Source organism: Schistocerca gregaria, unplaced genomic scaffold (assembly GCF_023897955.1).
Source record: "Schistocerca gregaria isolate iqSchGreg1 unplaced genomic scaffold, iqSchGreg1.2 ptg000676l, whole genome shotgun sequence".
Lineage (NCBI taxonomy): Eukaryota > Metazoa > Arthropoda > Insecta > Orthoptera > Acrididae > Schistocerca > Schistocerca gregaria.
In genome coordinates this window covers 1-14,409 of record NW_026062059.1, presented here as the reverse complement: position 1 = coordinate 14,409, position 14,409 = coordinate 1, and the positions used below count along the sequence as shown (strand labels likewise).

Sequence of the window (14,409 nt, the reverse complement as noted above, 5' to 3'; positions counted from 1 at the left end):
ACCGTTCTCGCCCATCGGAAGCCATTCCGCGCCGGAGGGGCGTCGCTTCTAAGTCGAAAGCGCACGGATCTGCTTCAGGATTCAACAGTGACCTCCGGAATGGTGTCTCTCTTGAATGCGGTGCATGTTAGATAGAGTTGGCTTCGGTATAGGTTGGAGCCAAAAAAAAAAGTTGCGATAACTGGAAACAATTGACGAGGCTTGTTTTCTCCTTGCTCGTCCTCTGACCCAATTTGTTCTATGCATCAGAGCAGCAAATTTCTCGTTTTGATAATTATAAATTTTGCGTCTTCTGTTTTTTTTTAGGCAGGAGTCTCTTTTGCCCGTTTCGTCTGAGCGCAAAATTACATACGCATTGTTGGAACCCTTGCGAGGCGCGTGCACAGAAAAGACAGAAGCACTGCGCCGAGAGAGAGTTACGAAAACAGAGAAAACTCTCGTACACGATTGCGTCGCTTTCATTGACGGTTGTCTCGCCTTGAATGTCAAGCTTCACATGTCTCAACAAAAACATTTGGGGCAATGGGTCGTTAGAGTATGTTGTTGGCTTTGTCGCTCGACCTGATTTGTCTTGTCGACATGATGGACTTGCGACTCAAAGGGCGCGCGACTCGTACTGAAGTTTTTCTTTGACCGTATGCAGAGTGCTAGAAGCGATTCGAACGAAGGTACGACTGGATGCCACGCGCGTCTCGCGGCCGCCCTACGGGTTCCAGGCGGTTGGAAGATAGAGAGGAGAACAATTTGTCGCGTCTGACTTGAAAATGAGCCTGTGGGATTTGACGAGTCCGTATGCATTATTTGTAACCTCTGAAGTCAAACAGGTTCGGCGGCGTCAACAGGTAACAGATGTTTGAGCCATCCGGACCCGGCGAAGTTCCCGGCGAGTTTGAACGGTGGGAAGTCCTTCAAGAGTACGGACTCGGCCAGGACATCGACAGCGGGGAGCGACGGCAGGGGAAAGGGCAAGATCAACGAGCAACAGGTACTCTATTTTTTTTTTTTTTTGGTTGAGCCGGAGGGGGTGACTGACCGCGTCTCGAGTGCTCGCAAAAGGACGGTGGAGGCCACGGGCCGCAGAGGAACGGAAGAGGAAAGAGCCCGGGGTCTAGGCAACTCAAAGGTGCTCAGCCGCCTCTTAGCTCGCCCGGTGTGTCCGGGGCCGATGCTGAGGAGTCGGAGAGACAGCGCGCGTTGGAGGAGGCTATCAAGAGGGAGGAAGCCGTCAAAAGGGCGGCAGAAGAGGACAGACTGGCATTGGAAGAACAGGAACGTCAAAAAAAAGAACAAGAAAAAAAGGCCAAGGCAGAAGAAGAGCGCCGCATGATTGAGGAGCAGACGCTGCGCTACATATCTGAGAGACGCCGGGCGTTGCTATTGAAGGAGCTTAGGAAGTCTAACCTTCAAATTGAGGCGTCTCGACCTGACCCGTCGTATTTCAGAGGGTTGAATTCTTCTATTTCCAAGAACACAAGTTTCGTTCGAAAGCTGTCGACCAGTTTGTGCGACTCGCACAAGGAGGCCCTGATTCGCGAGCTTCGGACGCTGAACTTAACGAAGTACGTCAGCGAGGCCGTATCGAACCTCCTCAACGCGTCCGTGAGGGCGGCCGACATAAACACGTTTGTGCAGGTGTGTTCGGAGTTTCACCGCTTGTACGCCGATTTTTCGTCGGAAATAGTGTCTGCGCTGATTAAGAGGTTGCCTTTTGAGAAGAGTCCCTTTTCGCGCCGAAAGCAGGCCGTGTGGCAGCTGGTTTACCTGTTCGTGACGGGGGTCTACAGCGACGAGTCCGTGCTCGGCGCGGTGGTCAGAGAGATTTTCGAGCCCAAGGGCCAGAAGTGCGTTACGACCTTGCAGCTCGCGCTGTGCTTCGTCAAGGCCGGTGGGCGAGAGATTCTGCGCGTGGTGCCCTACTCGCAGGAGAGCAGGGTGAGATGTTTGAGAGAGTTTTACGAGAAGAGGAGGAGGGGGGAGAAGGACGAGGTGGGGCCGCTGTCGATCGTGCTGAAGGAGGAGGAGGTCGACGAGCTGTTGTCGGTGGGGGACGCGCCCGTCTGCGGCGAGTCGATTGTTTCGGAGAGTTTGTACGAGAGTTTGGTGTCACAATTCAACGCGTACTACGAGAAGGTGCTTCGAATGCTGTTTATGGACCAGAGGGACCTGCAGAAGCTGGAGCTGACGAACAGGCGCACCTTGAAGACGAGGCTCGAGCTTCCGCAGGAGGCCAGAGACGAGTACGCGAGGTTGCAGGAGCAGTTTGACGTTTTTTTCAAGACGGCGAAGGCGTTCGCCGATTTTTTGGGCAAAGAGCTCCCGGAGTTGCCCCAGGAGGAGTTCGCGGATAAGAGCAAGGGCAAGCAGTCGAGCGAATACGCGTTCTCCGAGGCCGGCGTTGATAGAGACGCCATTTGGGGTGACCAGGAGACGTACGAGTTTTACAACGTCATCCCAGATTTGAAGGAGCTGACTTCTTCGTCCGCCGCGGCGGCGAAGCCGCCCGCGGCAGAGTGCGATGCGAGCGGTCTCGCGGCGGCGCCGGACGCGTCGCCGTCCAAGGACGCGGAGCAGAGCGTGTCCAGCAGCGTGTTGAGTTCCAAGAATTTTCAAATGTTTATTTGCAGGTTGAGCACGTGCTCCGACCAGGAGTCGATCGACAAGGCCGCGGTCGACTTCTACCAGCTGTCCCAGAAGCCCTGGAGACTCAAGATGGCGCAGTTTTTGTTCAACAGTCCTAGAAACCGGTTGAACATCTTGAAGTACTATTCGAGGTTTGTCGCCATTTTGAACCCTTTCTTCAGAGAGATCAAGGACTGGCTGCTCAAGAAGCTCGAGGAGGAGTTCGAGACGCACTTCAAGCAGAAGGACCAAATGAACATTCAGACGAAGATCAAGAACATTCACTTCTTGAGCGAGTTGGTCAAGTTTCGTTTGTGTCCTGTGGGTACAATTTTGAATTTTCTCAAAATGTGTTTAGACGACTTCCACCACCACAACGTCGACGTTGTGTGCGAGATGCTGGAGACCTGCGGCCGCTTTCTGTATTGCTCGCCGGAGTACCACGCGCACATGCGCAACTTGCTCGAATTGATCGTCTCGATCAAAAACGCCAGGGCGTTTCCCGTAAGGGTCGAAATGATGATAAGGAACGCCATCGCGGCGTGCAAACCGATCGAGAGACTAGGTCGCGCGTCCAAGGTGCTCTCGCCCACTCGCCAGTACATTCAGAAGCTATTGGGCGACTTGAACAAGGACACCGTCGAGACGGTCGCCACCCAGCTGCGAAAGCTGGACTGGGCGCAGAACGAGACCTACTTGCTGAAGCAGATGCTAGACGTGGAGAAGAGCGATTACCACTGTCTCGAAAGCGTGTGCAGGCTGCTTCTGGCCCTCTACCAGTCCTATCACGGCGACTTCTGCGTAAAGTACATTCACAGTCTATTAGAAAGGCTGAGAATCCACCTGCAAGAACAATCTAACTCGAACCACCAAAAACTACTCATGTACATCAAAGTTCTGTCCGAATTGTACAATCTGCACATGGTCGACAACCCAACCGCCTTCGGCGTCCTCTACACTCTCCTGCGCTATCGCACGTTCACGTTCGGCAGCGGCAACAAAGACATGCGAGAAAGCCAACAGTTCTTCGCGGCGACCGCCGAAGAAATAACTTCCTACGCGCGCTTCGAAGACTCGTTTCGAGTCCGCCTCATATGTGCCTTCATTCTCGGAAGTCAACAAACTCTGCTCGTCTCCTCTCCTCAAGAACTAAACAGATTCATGCTGTTCTTCCAGCGGTACCTCTTCCTCCAGGTCTATCTGTCGAGAGATCTGAAGTCCATTTTAGACGAAGTTTTCCACAGCATCGGCCCACACATCCAAGTCTACCACTTCTACTCGGACGTCCTGTTCGCCATCGACTCCATTCAAAGCAGAGACTCCGTCCCCATCGATGTAGCCCAATCCCTTCCCTACCGCGTCTGCCCACCTTTCTACGTCGGCCCAACCATCTGCGACGGGCCAATCGAGCCCGGCTCGCGCGTCCAAACAACCCACGCCGCGACGGACGACAAGCAAACGAGCGCCCGCCACCTCAGCAAGCAGGCAGAGGACGCCATCATCGCCCAATTCGACCAAATGATGGCAGAATGCATCGGCGCGGACGACTTCCCCCCAAGCGCCCCCACTCCGAACCGAGGACACCCGGAAACCCACGCGACTCCGAAGGGGGAAGTCGTCGGCAACGAAAAAACGTGAACCCCAACTCCAGGTGAAAAAAAAAAAAAACCTTTTTTCAATCCGTAAAACAGATTTTTGTTGATGGCGGCGAACCGCGTTCTCCTCAAACCTTGAATACTCCCCCCTTTTTGCATGCTCCCCCTCACTATTTATTCACTTGTTTATTTTTTTTCACCACTTTTGCTCTGCTCCTCTTTCCACTTCCTAGCTGCTTCCAAGAGCTTCAGCTTGTGCTTCGTCTCCTCGCGGTCCGGGAATATGTAATCGTAGTATTCCTCCCACCCGGCTTCTTGGCCGTCCTCCGTGAGAATTTGCCTCCTCTTTTTGACGCGTCGAGGCATTTCGTTTACAACTTCTCGAAGGGTGTTTTCGTCGCCAAATTCCTGCTCGAAATCCCTCCAAGCCTCGATGAGCGTGATTCTCTGGTCCTTGGCCTCGTCGCTCTTGAGACAATTAAAACCCCTTTTGTAAATCTCTCGCGCATCCCCAATGGACCCAATGCTCCTCTTGAACTGTGCAAAAGAGTGCCAAACTTTGACATGCTGCGTTCTCTGCAAAAGTCGCTCGTACAACGACGTCGTCTGCTTGTAGCGCTTCTGAGAAATCTCGAAGTCAATGTAGGCCTTCCAGAGAAGCTCAGGCAAGTCCAAAATGGGCTGGTCGATGGCCAGCTCGAACAGGGCAATCGCGCGTTCGTGCTCTCCGAGACTGATTTCAAACTCGCAAAAGGCAATCCAGGCACGGCAGCTCTCCGGACTGTGTTCTATCCATTTGGTGTAAATGGTCCTGCATCGGTCGAAGTTGACCAAGGCCTGCTCGAACTGAATGTAGGCTTCGAACACTCTTTTTTTTGGAGCCTTTCCAATAGCCTGTCCCATAATTTTTCTCGTAGCCTCAAGGTCGTTCTGTCGCAGTTCAAAGTGCGCAAACATAATCCAAATTTTGCTGAACGAAAACTGGCGGTGGGGGATCAAGTTCAGGCAGGTCTTGTAAACCTGTCGAGCGCGCTCGATGTCCTTTGCCTCAAGTTCTTCGTAGATGGCATAATTGATCCACAAAAAAATGTAGCGCCTCCAATATTGCTTTATGGGAACAGGCGGTACATTTGCAATCGCGCGCTCGTAAATTTCTCTGACCCGAGCGGGGTTCTTGGTCGATTCTTCTAGTTTCAAATAGTCGAACCAAATATCGTACCCATGAGGATTGGCTTTGACTTCCTCTTCGAAGCGAAATCTTCGCTTGTTGAAAATGACGTCTTCGATTGTGTCTCGATTTCCGAACTTTTTTTCGAACGTGACGAATGACTTATAAACTTCTCTCGCCGAGGACTTGGGCAAGTTGTCCAACCCGTACTTGTAAATCGCCCTCGCTCGGTCGTATTGGCGACATCGCTCTTCGAACTGAGCAAAACTCACAAATAGTTTTTCTTGAAACTCGCATTCCTGAGCACTCAGCTCCACGCCCTGCTCCACGTCTCCCGACAGAACTTCGAACGCCGTCGTATAAACCGCTCTGGCTCTCTCCAGGTCGTTCACGGACTCCTCGTATTTGGCCCACTTGATAAACGAGCGCGTGGAAGGGTGTACTCGCACCAAGCGGTGAAAAATGTCCCTCACGCGCTCGTGTTCGCGATTTCGAATCTCCCAGCGCAAGTACGCGTACCAGGCCTTCTCCTCTGGAACCCATTGCATCCACCGCTCGTAAAGCTGCCTAACGCCGGCGTAATTCTTGAGCATTTCCTCCATATGAATGTATTTGTACCAAAATTGCGACACGTTCGGCATCAGCGTGACCGCTCTGTCCCACACGTTCCTCGCCAAATTGACGTTCTTATGACGCATCTCCATCTCGGCATACGCAACCCAGACCACCGGCTCGCGAACCGTCATCTCTAATGCACGCTCGTACACGCTCCGCGCTCTAACCAAGTCGTTCTGTTGTTCCTCCCATTTTGCATAGCGCATGTACGTCGCGATGTTCTGTCTACCGAAGCTAATCCAGTCCTCGAAGTCCTTCCGCTTTCTCAACCGGTACTCATACAACTCCTCACTGTCTCGAATTTCCCATTCTGGCGGCTTCACCAGTGTCTCTCGCTGCTCGAAAGCATCGCGAAGAATCTGCTCGACCGTTATCTGAATCGGCGCGGCACTTTTGTTTTTCACCGGCTAGAAAGAGCAAATCCGCGTCTTCGTCAGCGCCGCGTCCTCGACGAACCCTCATCCTCTCCAACGCCCGCGCACCCTTATTCTAGACGTCTTCAGCTGGTTGCTCATCGAGCCGTTTGCACTCTTCAACTCGCCAACTCTAGACGAGAGCTCCGGAGGTCATAGTCAACATGACAGACTCAACCCCGCAAAGAATAATGTTTCTCCCCCCCCCCCTAAAAAAAAAAAACTAACATCAAAAACTCCCCGCCTCCACCCCTATGAGCTCTCTCTACAACCTGAGCGTACACATAAAAAAAATTGGACAGCCTTCATAGAAGATGCATACGTACAGAAAAAGGGCTTCTAAAAGTCAGTCAGAAACTAATTTACGGCTCTTCTTCTTCTGAAAGATGGGACACTATACACGCCGTGCTTCACGCAGCCGTGAGGGCCTGATAAGCCCCATCCAAGGATGACGAATTCAAGCATATCCCTTGGAAGGTGGAGCGTTCAGGAAGAAGTGTGGTATTTAAACATCTTTTCGCAAGATTGTAATAAACTAGAGTAGTAAGCAGAGAGTCTACTTCAAGAGTAAATGCAAAACCAGGCTCTTGGCGCCTATTTTTTTGGTCATCGCTGCGACTCCTCGAAAGACCGCCATCGCCACCAAGCAGGAATGCCTCTGTTAAGAAAGCCTCGACGAAATTAAAGCCTCCAAACACCCCCATTGAAACAGAGACATTACCCTCTCTCGGTGACAACGCACTCCTCCTAGGACGGAAATTTGTAGTTTTTCTTTGCAGCAGAAGACTTTTGCTTCTCTGCAGGTTTTAGAACTTGAAAGCTACATAACAGGGTCTCATCCACAATCATCATAGCCCCCGCGTTGTCAAATTCACCGCAATAATTAGGAGCACTGAATAAAGTCACCAACTGGCGCTTCGCGAAAAATTCGTATCCATCTTCAACCACTTGATGCGCCCGACAGATCAAGTCTAATTCTTGCTTTTTCAAAAAATTAGTGACGACGTCGCATCCAAAAGTGTAAGACACTCCTCGATCGCTCTCGTTCCACCCCTGCACCTCTTTATCAGGATCTGCCCAAAGCAAATCGCACAAAAGTCCCGTGTCCGGAACGTCCGCCGGTCTGTGAATTCTGCGTATTTGATCCATGTTCTTCAAATCTGGAGACAGTCCGCCGTGCATGCACAAGATCTTTTCGTCGATAATTGCCGCAACAGGCAAGCAATTGAAGCAATCGGTGAAAGCCTTCCATAGCTTCACATCATACCTCCTCTTGCATTCCTCGTAAAAGCCATATATGCGATTAATGCTGGCGCACTCGTGATTTCCGCGCAAAATGAAAAAATTTTCTGGATACTTTATTTTGTAGGCTAACAACAAGCAAATCGTTTCCAGCGACTGCTTGCCGCGGTCCACATAGTCTCCCAAAAACAGATAGTTGCTCTCAGGCGGAAATTTGCCACACTCGAATAGACGGAGTAAATCATAATATTGGCCGTGTATGTCGCCTTAACGAAGCACCAAACAAACAGAGGTCAATAAAGCCGACAAACAGAGAACCACAAAGAGCAAACGAAGACACACCTGCCGCTACCGGCGCTTCTCAGCGGGTCCAGAGTCGGTGGCTCTACAAACATGGAACCGCGTACACAAAAACCGCACACACATATACACACGCATATTTATTCAAGCCACTCACGTGATACTGTGATGAACGTGGTCTCTATCGCATCATCGAGAAATCTGTTAATATTCCCTATTCTCGAAAAATGCGGGAAAAGACCATCCATCATTAAGCCTTGCTTTGATTGCAGATCACTCTCGCTATGAGCTACGAAAAAAGCGAGCTCAAATTGTTCTTTATATGCTGCAGCTTTGTCTATCGTGTCGTATCGCGCCAAAAGACCTGGCCCTTTTTGGAGGGCTCCGGCGCGCCGAAACGCATTGGATTCAGAGCACTGTGAGCTGCGTTCGGTTTCAACCTGCAATTTCTGGCATATTCACAGCTTCAGCGTAAAATACATACCACATATCTTAATAGGAGCGCTCAGCTCTAGAAGCGCTGGCTGAGAAATGAAGATCTCACGGCTCTTCATACACAATGCTTTAATTTCGCGTCCATCGAGGTTCACTAGTTTTCCTGGCCTTGAGTGCAAGACACTCAACAGGGAAGAGATAATTGCATCTATGTCCACTTCCGTACAGGCCATGCTATCAAGCCTTGATTCGAAAAACAGCGCTGACTGGAGTTGACTTTGCACACACGTAAAAGAAAAGGTTGTAACCAAATGAAGATTCGTTTTTTCTTTTAGTCTCGTGCAAGCTGTGTACGCAAAAAAGTAAAATATAATTTTTAGATCACACATTTTTATCAATTTATCAATCGATATAGACATCAATTTCTAAAATAATTTTTCACGCAGCACACCACATTAGTTTATCCACTCAGTTTCGGCCTCTGAAAGCGACCTCAGCTTGATATTTTTATGTATGTACAAAGATGGCTTGAACTCTGTGACAAAACGCATGACGGCCTGTGTGCCGACCTACACCGCCCAGCTGATATTCTCCTTTATTGTGTGTTTCTTTTATACGCTCTCTTTATTTAAAGCCTGCTCTAGCAGTTGGATAGCATTCGAACGCAGTCCGGCCTTGTTGGAATCATCTTCTTGCATATTGTCCACTGCCTTATTCAAGGCCTTTTTGAGTTTGGTCACGAGGACTCTGCCTGTGCTTTTAGATCGCGATAGCACCAATGCCATCATGTGCGCAATGACCCACACTGTATCTTTCGAATAGCAGCTTTGCCTCAGAGTGTCATTGACGCAGGTCAAAAACTCTGACAGCGTAACGTGACTCGAACCAAACACCATGGCAATGATCTGGACATCTACCGGTGGCTCCTCAAACAAGGCCACTTTGGCCTCGTAGTCCGTCTGCTGAAATTGTGCATTGGCGGTGTCAAAAAAATAGGAAAAAAGAATTGTACGGAGCGGTGGGACCACAACTGACTGATTTTCTTTGGCTGCCCGCACCATCCACAGCTTCAGTGCAGCGACGGACGTGTTCTGTGTCTCCGGATGGGAACGCAGGATCGAAAGGATAACCATTGGGCCGAGTTCCAACTCGCCACCAGATACAGAAATTGCCATGTGCGTGCAGTTTCTTTGATGGTGCAAACACAATTTCCAAAAAAATAACGTACAAATTCGTAAAAAAGACTGGTCTGATCTGATTCTGAGGGCGTTGATGCAGAGTCGTAGAAGCTGCTGGTTCAGAGCATGATCAGAAAGACCTAAAATAACCAGGTCGCTCAGAATCACCAACAAGTTCTCTAAGAGCCGCAGGGGAAATGCCAAATGCGAGGGTGCGACGCGTTCAATTGGTAAATCGAGCTCATCTTCGCGTGTAACAGCGGCGAGCCTTGACAGGCAGTTTTTCTCGATCCAATCAAGCAAATTGGAAAATGACGCCACATGCGTGCGATCCTTCTCAATAGAGAAGTGAATTATTAACCTGTAGTAGATAGAGAATGCTAGCTGAACGTGAGAACCGTCAATAGTCATTTCTTCATCGAAACACAAACAAAGCAATTTTTCTGCTAATTGGTGATATTTTTCTAACGTTTCTATCAAGGTTTGGTAAACTTCAGGAAAGCTTAGCAGATACTCGCGTATCTGCTCAGAACGGTCAATAAGTTCCGACAAGGCATTGAGTGCCCGCTCTGATTGACTTCTGGCCGATAGTGATTGTCGTTTCTTGCTTCCCTTTGTTGATTTGGGCTCTTCTGAGCGGAGTCCCAGCTTCAGGCCCTCCACCAAGAAATCTATCGATTGTCGTCGATAGATCTCGCCTCCCCAAGAAAAGAGGCATTCAATAGCGTTAGTTAAGGACCAGCTGCCATCGCTCAGAGATGCGACCTGTTCGGTCATGTACTCGACTGTTTTTGGTACAACTCGCGGATCCAGTTGACGTATCAAGGCCACGGTGGTTGTTTGTTCTACGTGGCTGGATAGCAGAATCAGAAAGTCGTCATTCAGTAATTGGTAAGCACGTGCTATCAAATTGGCGCCTTCTGGGCTTGAAGCGGCTGAACGCCAGATCGAGCTGAGGATTTCGACCAGCGTGGCAGCTCTTTCAGCATCAAGGCTAGCAGAAAGTTTAATTCGTTTTTCGTTCGGCGTCTTCTCCAAGTCGGTATTGGGGCTACGTTCTTGAATCTCAAGCCACACTTTCAGCACTTTAATGAGTTTACACATGAACTCAACAGGAACGGCTAGGGGCATCTTGTTTTTTTTGGGGTTTAGGTCGATGTAGGCGTACAGTTCTCTGGCAGCGGCGCGGTGCTCGTTCAAAAGCGCAAGACACCGGACGACTAGTTGGGTGACGCTACAGTTTTCCCAGGGCCAATAGATTGATATCAGAATTTCCGCGAGAAGTGCTTTGACTTTGGGCGTTTTTTCAGACACGAAGGCGTCTAGCATGTGCTTGGCGTCTATGAATTGGTAGTATTTGACTTTTTTAATTTTAGACATGGCATGCAGGAGCCGCACGAATGCCATTCGAACTTTGGTGCTCGTGTCGAACAAGTGTGGGACGAAAGTCGAAATGTGCTGCCTCAGACTGGAGTGAGACATTGGGTTTTGCAGGACGGCCTGCAGGGCCTTGAAGACAGCTTCTCGAACCAATGGAGAGGCTTGGTCGAAGGCAGACTCAAAGACCAGAGCGTTGAGTAGAGTTGACGTTATTTGCGTTTGAAGGATTTCCCAGTACAGTGACAAAATTCGGCCTATTGTGAGCACAGTCTGCCTGCGAACGAAGTGGTACGGGTCTCTTAGGGATTCTACTAGGAAGTTGAGTTGTTCCTGCAGCAAGTCATCGAACTTGCTTTGTGTGCTGTTTGAGGGCGCGATTGGAAACGCCAAGGCCAGCTGCATGATGGCATTTTCGCGTACATGGGGATTGGCGGCCTGGAAGGATCGCCAGAGCACGGGCATGTAGAGTCTTTCTAGCATGGCTTCGACTTGAGGGTTGGCCATTTTTTGGCCGGAGATGTGGTTCAAAATAGTTTTGATGGCCGAAATGACAGATGAACTCTTGGCGTGAATGGAGATATGAATACAGTCTTGAATTGCTTGTTCCATGCGAAGCAGGTTTTCGCCCGTTGCGTTTTTCCATGCTTGGTAGTAGACCTCGGCGTAGGCTCTGGCCTTGGATTTTGGACATTGGAGCAGTTCATTTTTTATTGTTTTGTGCATAACGACTACCAAATTTGGAGACAGGGAGGTGAAGACGAAGCACAAAAACTTTTTTCCTTCTATAGAGGAGACGAACAGTGCGTGTTTCATGCAGCGCTGAAGCAAGATACGCAGCTGCGTCGAGCTCTGGTCCTGAAAGTCGATTGAGTATAGCATTTCCTGACAAGAGAGCAGCATTTTTACGTCGGCGATTTTGCTGTGGGTTTCTAGACATTTGCTTATCACCCAATAGATCGTTTGCGGGATCAGGAGTTCCTTGCCGGGTCGGTCTTGCCGGTACCAGAGTATGCAGAGCTTAGCGAGGTCGTGCTGAAGGGTCGGCATGTGGCTCACGTGAAAAATTAGGTCGTGGAGCATGCAGGCCGAGTGAAATAGGCTCTCTGGAGCTGCATTTGACTCTATGGACACAAAGATGTGAATGACGCAACAGAGAGCGGCGACGACTGGCAGGACGCGCCTTTCTAGAGCGGCGGCGCTGGAGAAATCGTCGGATGACGGATCGGGGCCGGCGTGTGGGGAGTTTGGGCGGGGGTAGTCAGAAAGTTCGCCAACAAGGTCCTGCAGGACCAGATGTATTGCGCCGCACGCCTCGATTTGTAGCGTGGCCGTATCGAGATTGAGGATCGCGTCGTACATATCGAACAGCGCGGGTTTGGAGTGCTAAGAGAAGGTGTCGTGGCGTAGCGCGCGGAGGGGGTTTTGGACTCATTAGTACGTTTTTTCGCGCGTCGTGTAAGACGAGACGTGTCTCATGTGTTTTTTCTCATGCTCACACATAGGATGTGCACACACGTGCGAACACAAGTTTTTGGAGGCGTCCGACACATACGTCTCATAGTTAAGAGAGGGTGTGTGGCGACCGTTAGGGTTGTGTTGCTTTATGCTTACGTGGGTGATCTGTTTTTTTTTTTGCTCTCTCTCTCAGTGGTGCATTGCCGAACAAGTTCACATACGTAGTTCTGGACCAACGAGAGGAGTTTGTCGTAGTTTTTTTGGTCGACCGCTAGCGAGAGAGCGTTTAGGAACTCTTTTTGCGGGTGGCGGTCCATGGTGGGGGGGTCAGGGGAGAGCGAGGGGGGGAGAGAAGGCGTTTGCCCCGGAGCGAGCCTCGCTGGGGGGGGGGGGGGGGCCGAGAGGAAGTCGAGGGGGGTTAGATGCGTGGTGGGCGACGAGAGTGGTATTTAAAAAAGCGCGAGACAAGTGGCTTTTAGAAAAAAAAAAGTTTTTGGTTGGCGGGTGCGCTGTTTATTGTAGCCTCTTTGCGTTAACTTGAAAAAATCCCGTGAAAGATCTACGACTGCGGTGCGGACCGAGGGGGGTCGGTGGGTGAGCACGCAGCAGAGTTATCCGTTCGAGATGATCCTCGTGCATTCTACAAGTTTGTACACGCAGTCGTGCGATGAGGAGACGTGTGTGTCCGTGGTTCATGAGTTTTTCGCCTTGTCTAGTGGCTCCGCGGCCTGCTTGTTTCTGTTGTCCGCTTGTCGCTGAAACGTATCGACGTCCTTGCCTTTTTCGTACTCGATTCTGTTGTTTTCGAAAAGCAGCGGAGGGGGGTTAGTACGCGCCTCGCGGACCCGCGGAGCGGTTCGAGCGACCTTGGTGGGCAACGTCCTTGAAAATGGGCGTCAGTATGTAGCAGGCGGAGAGCACGCCGATCGCGAAGACGCCGAAAACCGGCAGCACCTTGCGCATCATCATGTCTAGGGGGGCGGATGGCTGAGTGAATGCGAGAGGGGGACGCGCGGAGGGAGCTTTCGCGAAAAATCTTTCTTGTTTTTTCGAGAGGGCGTTGATCGTTTTCTCTAGTATTTACAGTTTGTTTGGGGGTCGAGCGGTGGCCGGCTCGCTTTGGACTGGGTGAGGGGGGCGTGCGTGCGAGCGCGCTGGGGCTGCGCGTGCGGTAGCGTTTGTATTACTCTTTTTCTCGGGGCGAAGGGGCGTCTCAAAATTGCTGGAGATACCGAGAATAGCGGGACCGCTGGAGGTTGTTCGGGGGTCTGGAGCGAGAGGGGGGGTTGTCGCGAGAGGAGGGGGGGCCGTATTGTCGCCTGGAGGCGCTGCGGGTGGTGACGCGGGTGGTGGGCCTGGAGGCGCGTTGGGGGGAGAGGGGGGGCGTTTGGGAGATGCTGGAGGAGCGAGTTTGGACCGCGCGTCGCGGGGATTTCCTGGGTTTTTGGCACTCTTCGTCGCGGGGTCCGTTCGCCGAGGTGGTCTCGCGATGGACGCGGTTGGAGAGGTCGCTGTCGACGCCGTCGGGGGATGAGGGAGACGCCGCGCGAGGTGCGGAGTTTCTGAGTAGGTAGGAGGTGCTGGACCGGGTGGGTCTGGACGGGGCGGGGCTGCGTCGGGGGGTGCTGGCGGCTGCGGAGTTCGTAGGCGTGTCCGCTGGCTCTGCGCGGTTTCTTGGCGCGGACGCTGCTGCCGGCGCACGGCGAGGAGCCGGTGCGAGAGGAGTAGCTGAGGTTGGGATCCTCCTCCGCCGAGGCGGCGCCGGTCGACGAGACGCGAGCTCGCTTTCGCCCCGCGCTGCAGCTCGCGGGGCGGTCGAGAGGCTCGCCGTCGCGCTGACCTCTGCCGCCGCGGGAGGCAGTCCTCGAGGCGGAGTCGCGTTCCCTCGCCAACGAGGAAGAGGCGGATTTGCCCGACCCACCGGAGGAGAGCGACGCGTGGCGCTCGTCCTCCGCGTCGTCGCCGCCGTCCTCCTCCTCCTCCTCCCTCAGCATCTGTCTCGCGTGTGT

General features: G+C 51.7%; 3 protein-coding genes across 5 annotated transcripts in view; 1 reads left to right on the top strand and 2 right to left on the bottom strand.

Annotated features, from left to right (window-relative positions):
* LOC126318677 (crooked neck-like protein 1) overlaps positions 1-6,603 on the bottom strand; it is a 55,752-nt gene extending 49,149 nt beyond the window's left edge. Inside the window, exons 1-2 of one of the 3 annotated variants that reach the window (XR_007557429.1) lie at positions 6,480-6,603; positions 4,289-6,404 (exon numbers count right to left, since the gene is read on the bottom strand). Coding sequence is in view for 2 of the 3 variants with exons in the window: in XM_049993483.1 (XP_049849440.1) it covers positions 4,401-6,404; positions 6,480-6,512 (2,037 nt within the window). In the remaining variant the exon portion in view is untranslated. The remainder of the gene's footprint in view (positions 1-4,288; positions 6,405-6,479) is intronic. The other 2 variants (XM_049993483.1, XM_049993484.1) reach the window with 2 other exon arrangements.
* Positions 317-4,370, top strand: LOC126318671 (uncharacterized). Its single transcript, XM_049993476.1, has 4 exons — positions 317-535; positions 644-668; positions 825-985; positions 1,045-4,370. The coding sequence occupies exons 1-4, from the start codon at positions 497-499 to the stop codon at positions 4,255-4,257; spliced, it is 3,438 nt and encodes a 1,145-aa protein (XP_049849433.1). The 5' UTR covers positions 317-496; the 3' UTR covers positions 4,258-4,370.
* Positions 6,604-6,647: 44 nt separating the features above from the next.
* On the bottom strand, positions 6,648-8,731 carry LOC126318687 (serine/threonine-protein phosphatase alpha-2 isoform-like). The gene is made up of 2 exons (XM_049993493.1): positions 8,437-8,731; positions 6,648-7,918 (listed from the first exon to the last, which is right to left on the bottom strand). Exons 1-2 carry the CDS (start codon positions 8,618-8,620, stop codon positions 7,158-7,160), a joined length of 945 nt encoding a protein of 314 aa, XP_049849450.1. The 5' UTR covers positions 8,621-8,731; the 3' UTR covers positions 6,648-7,157.
* Positions 8,732-14,409: the final 5,678 nt, after the last annotated feature.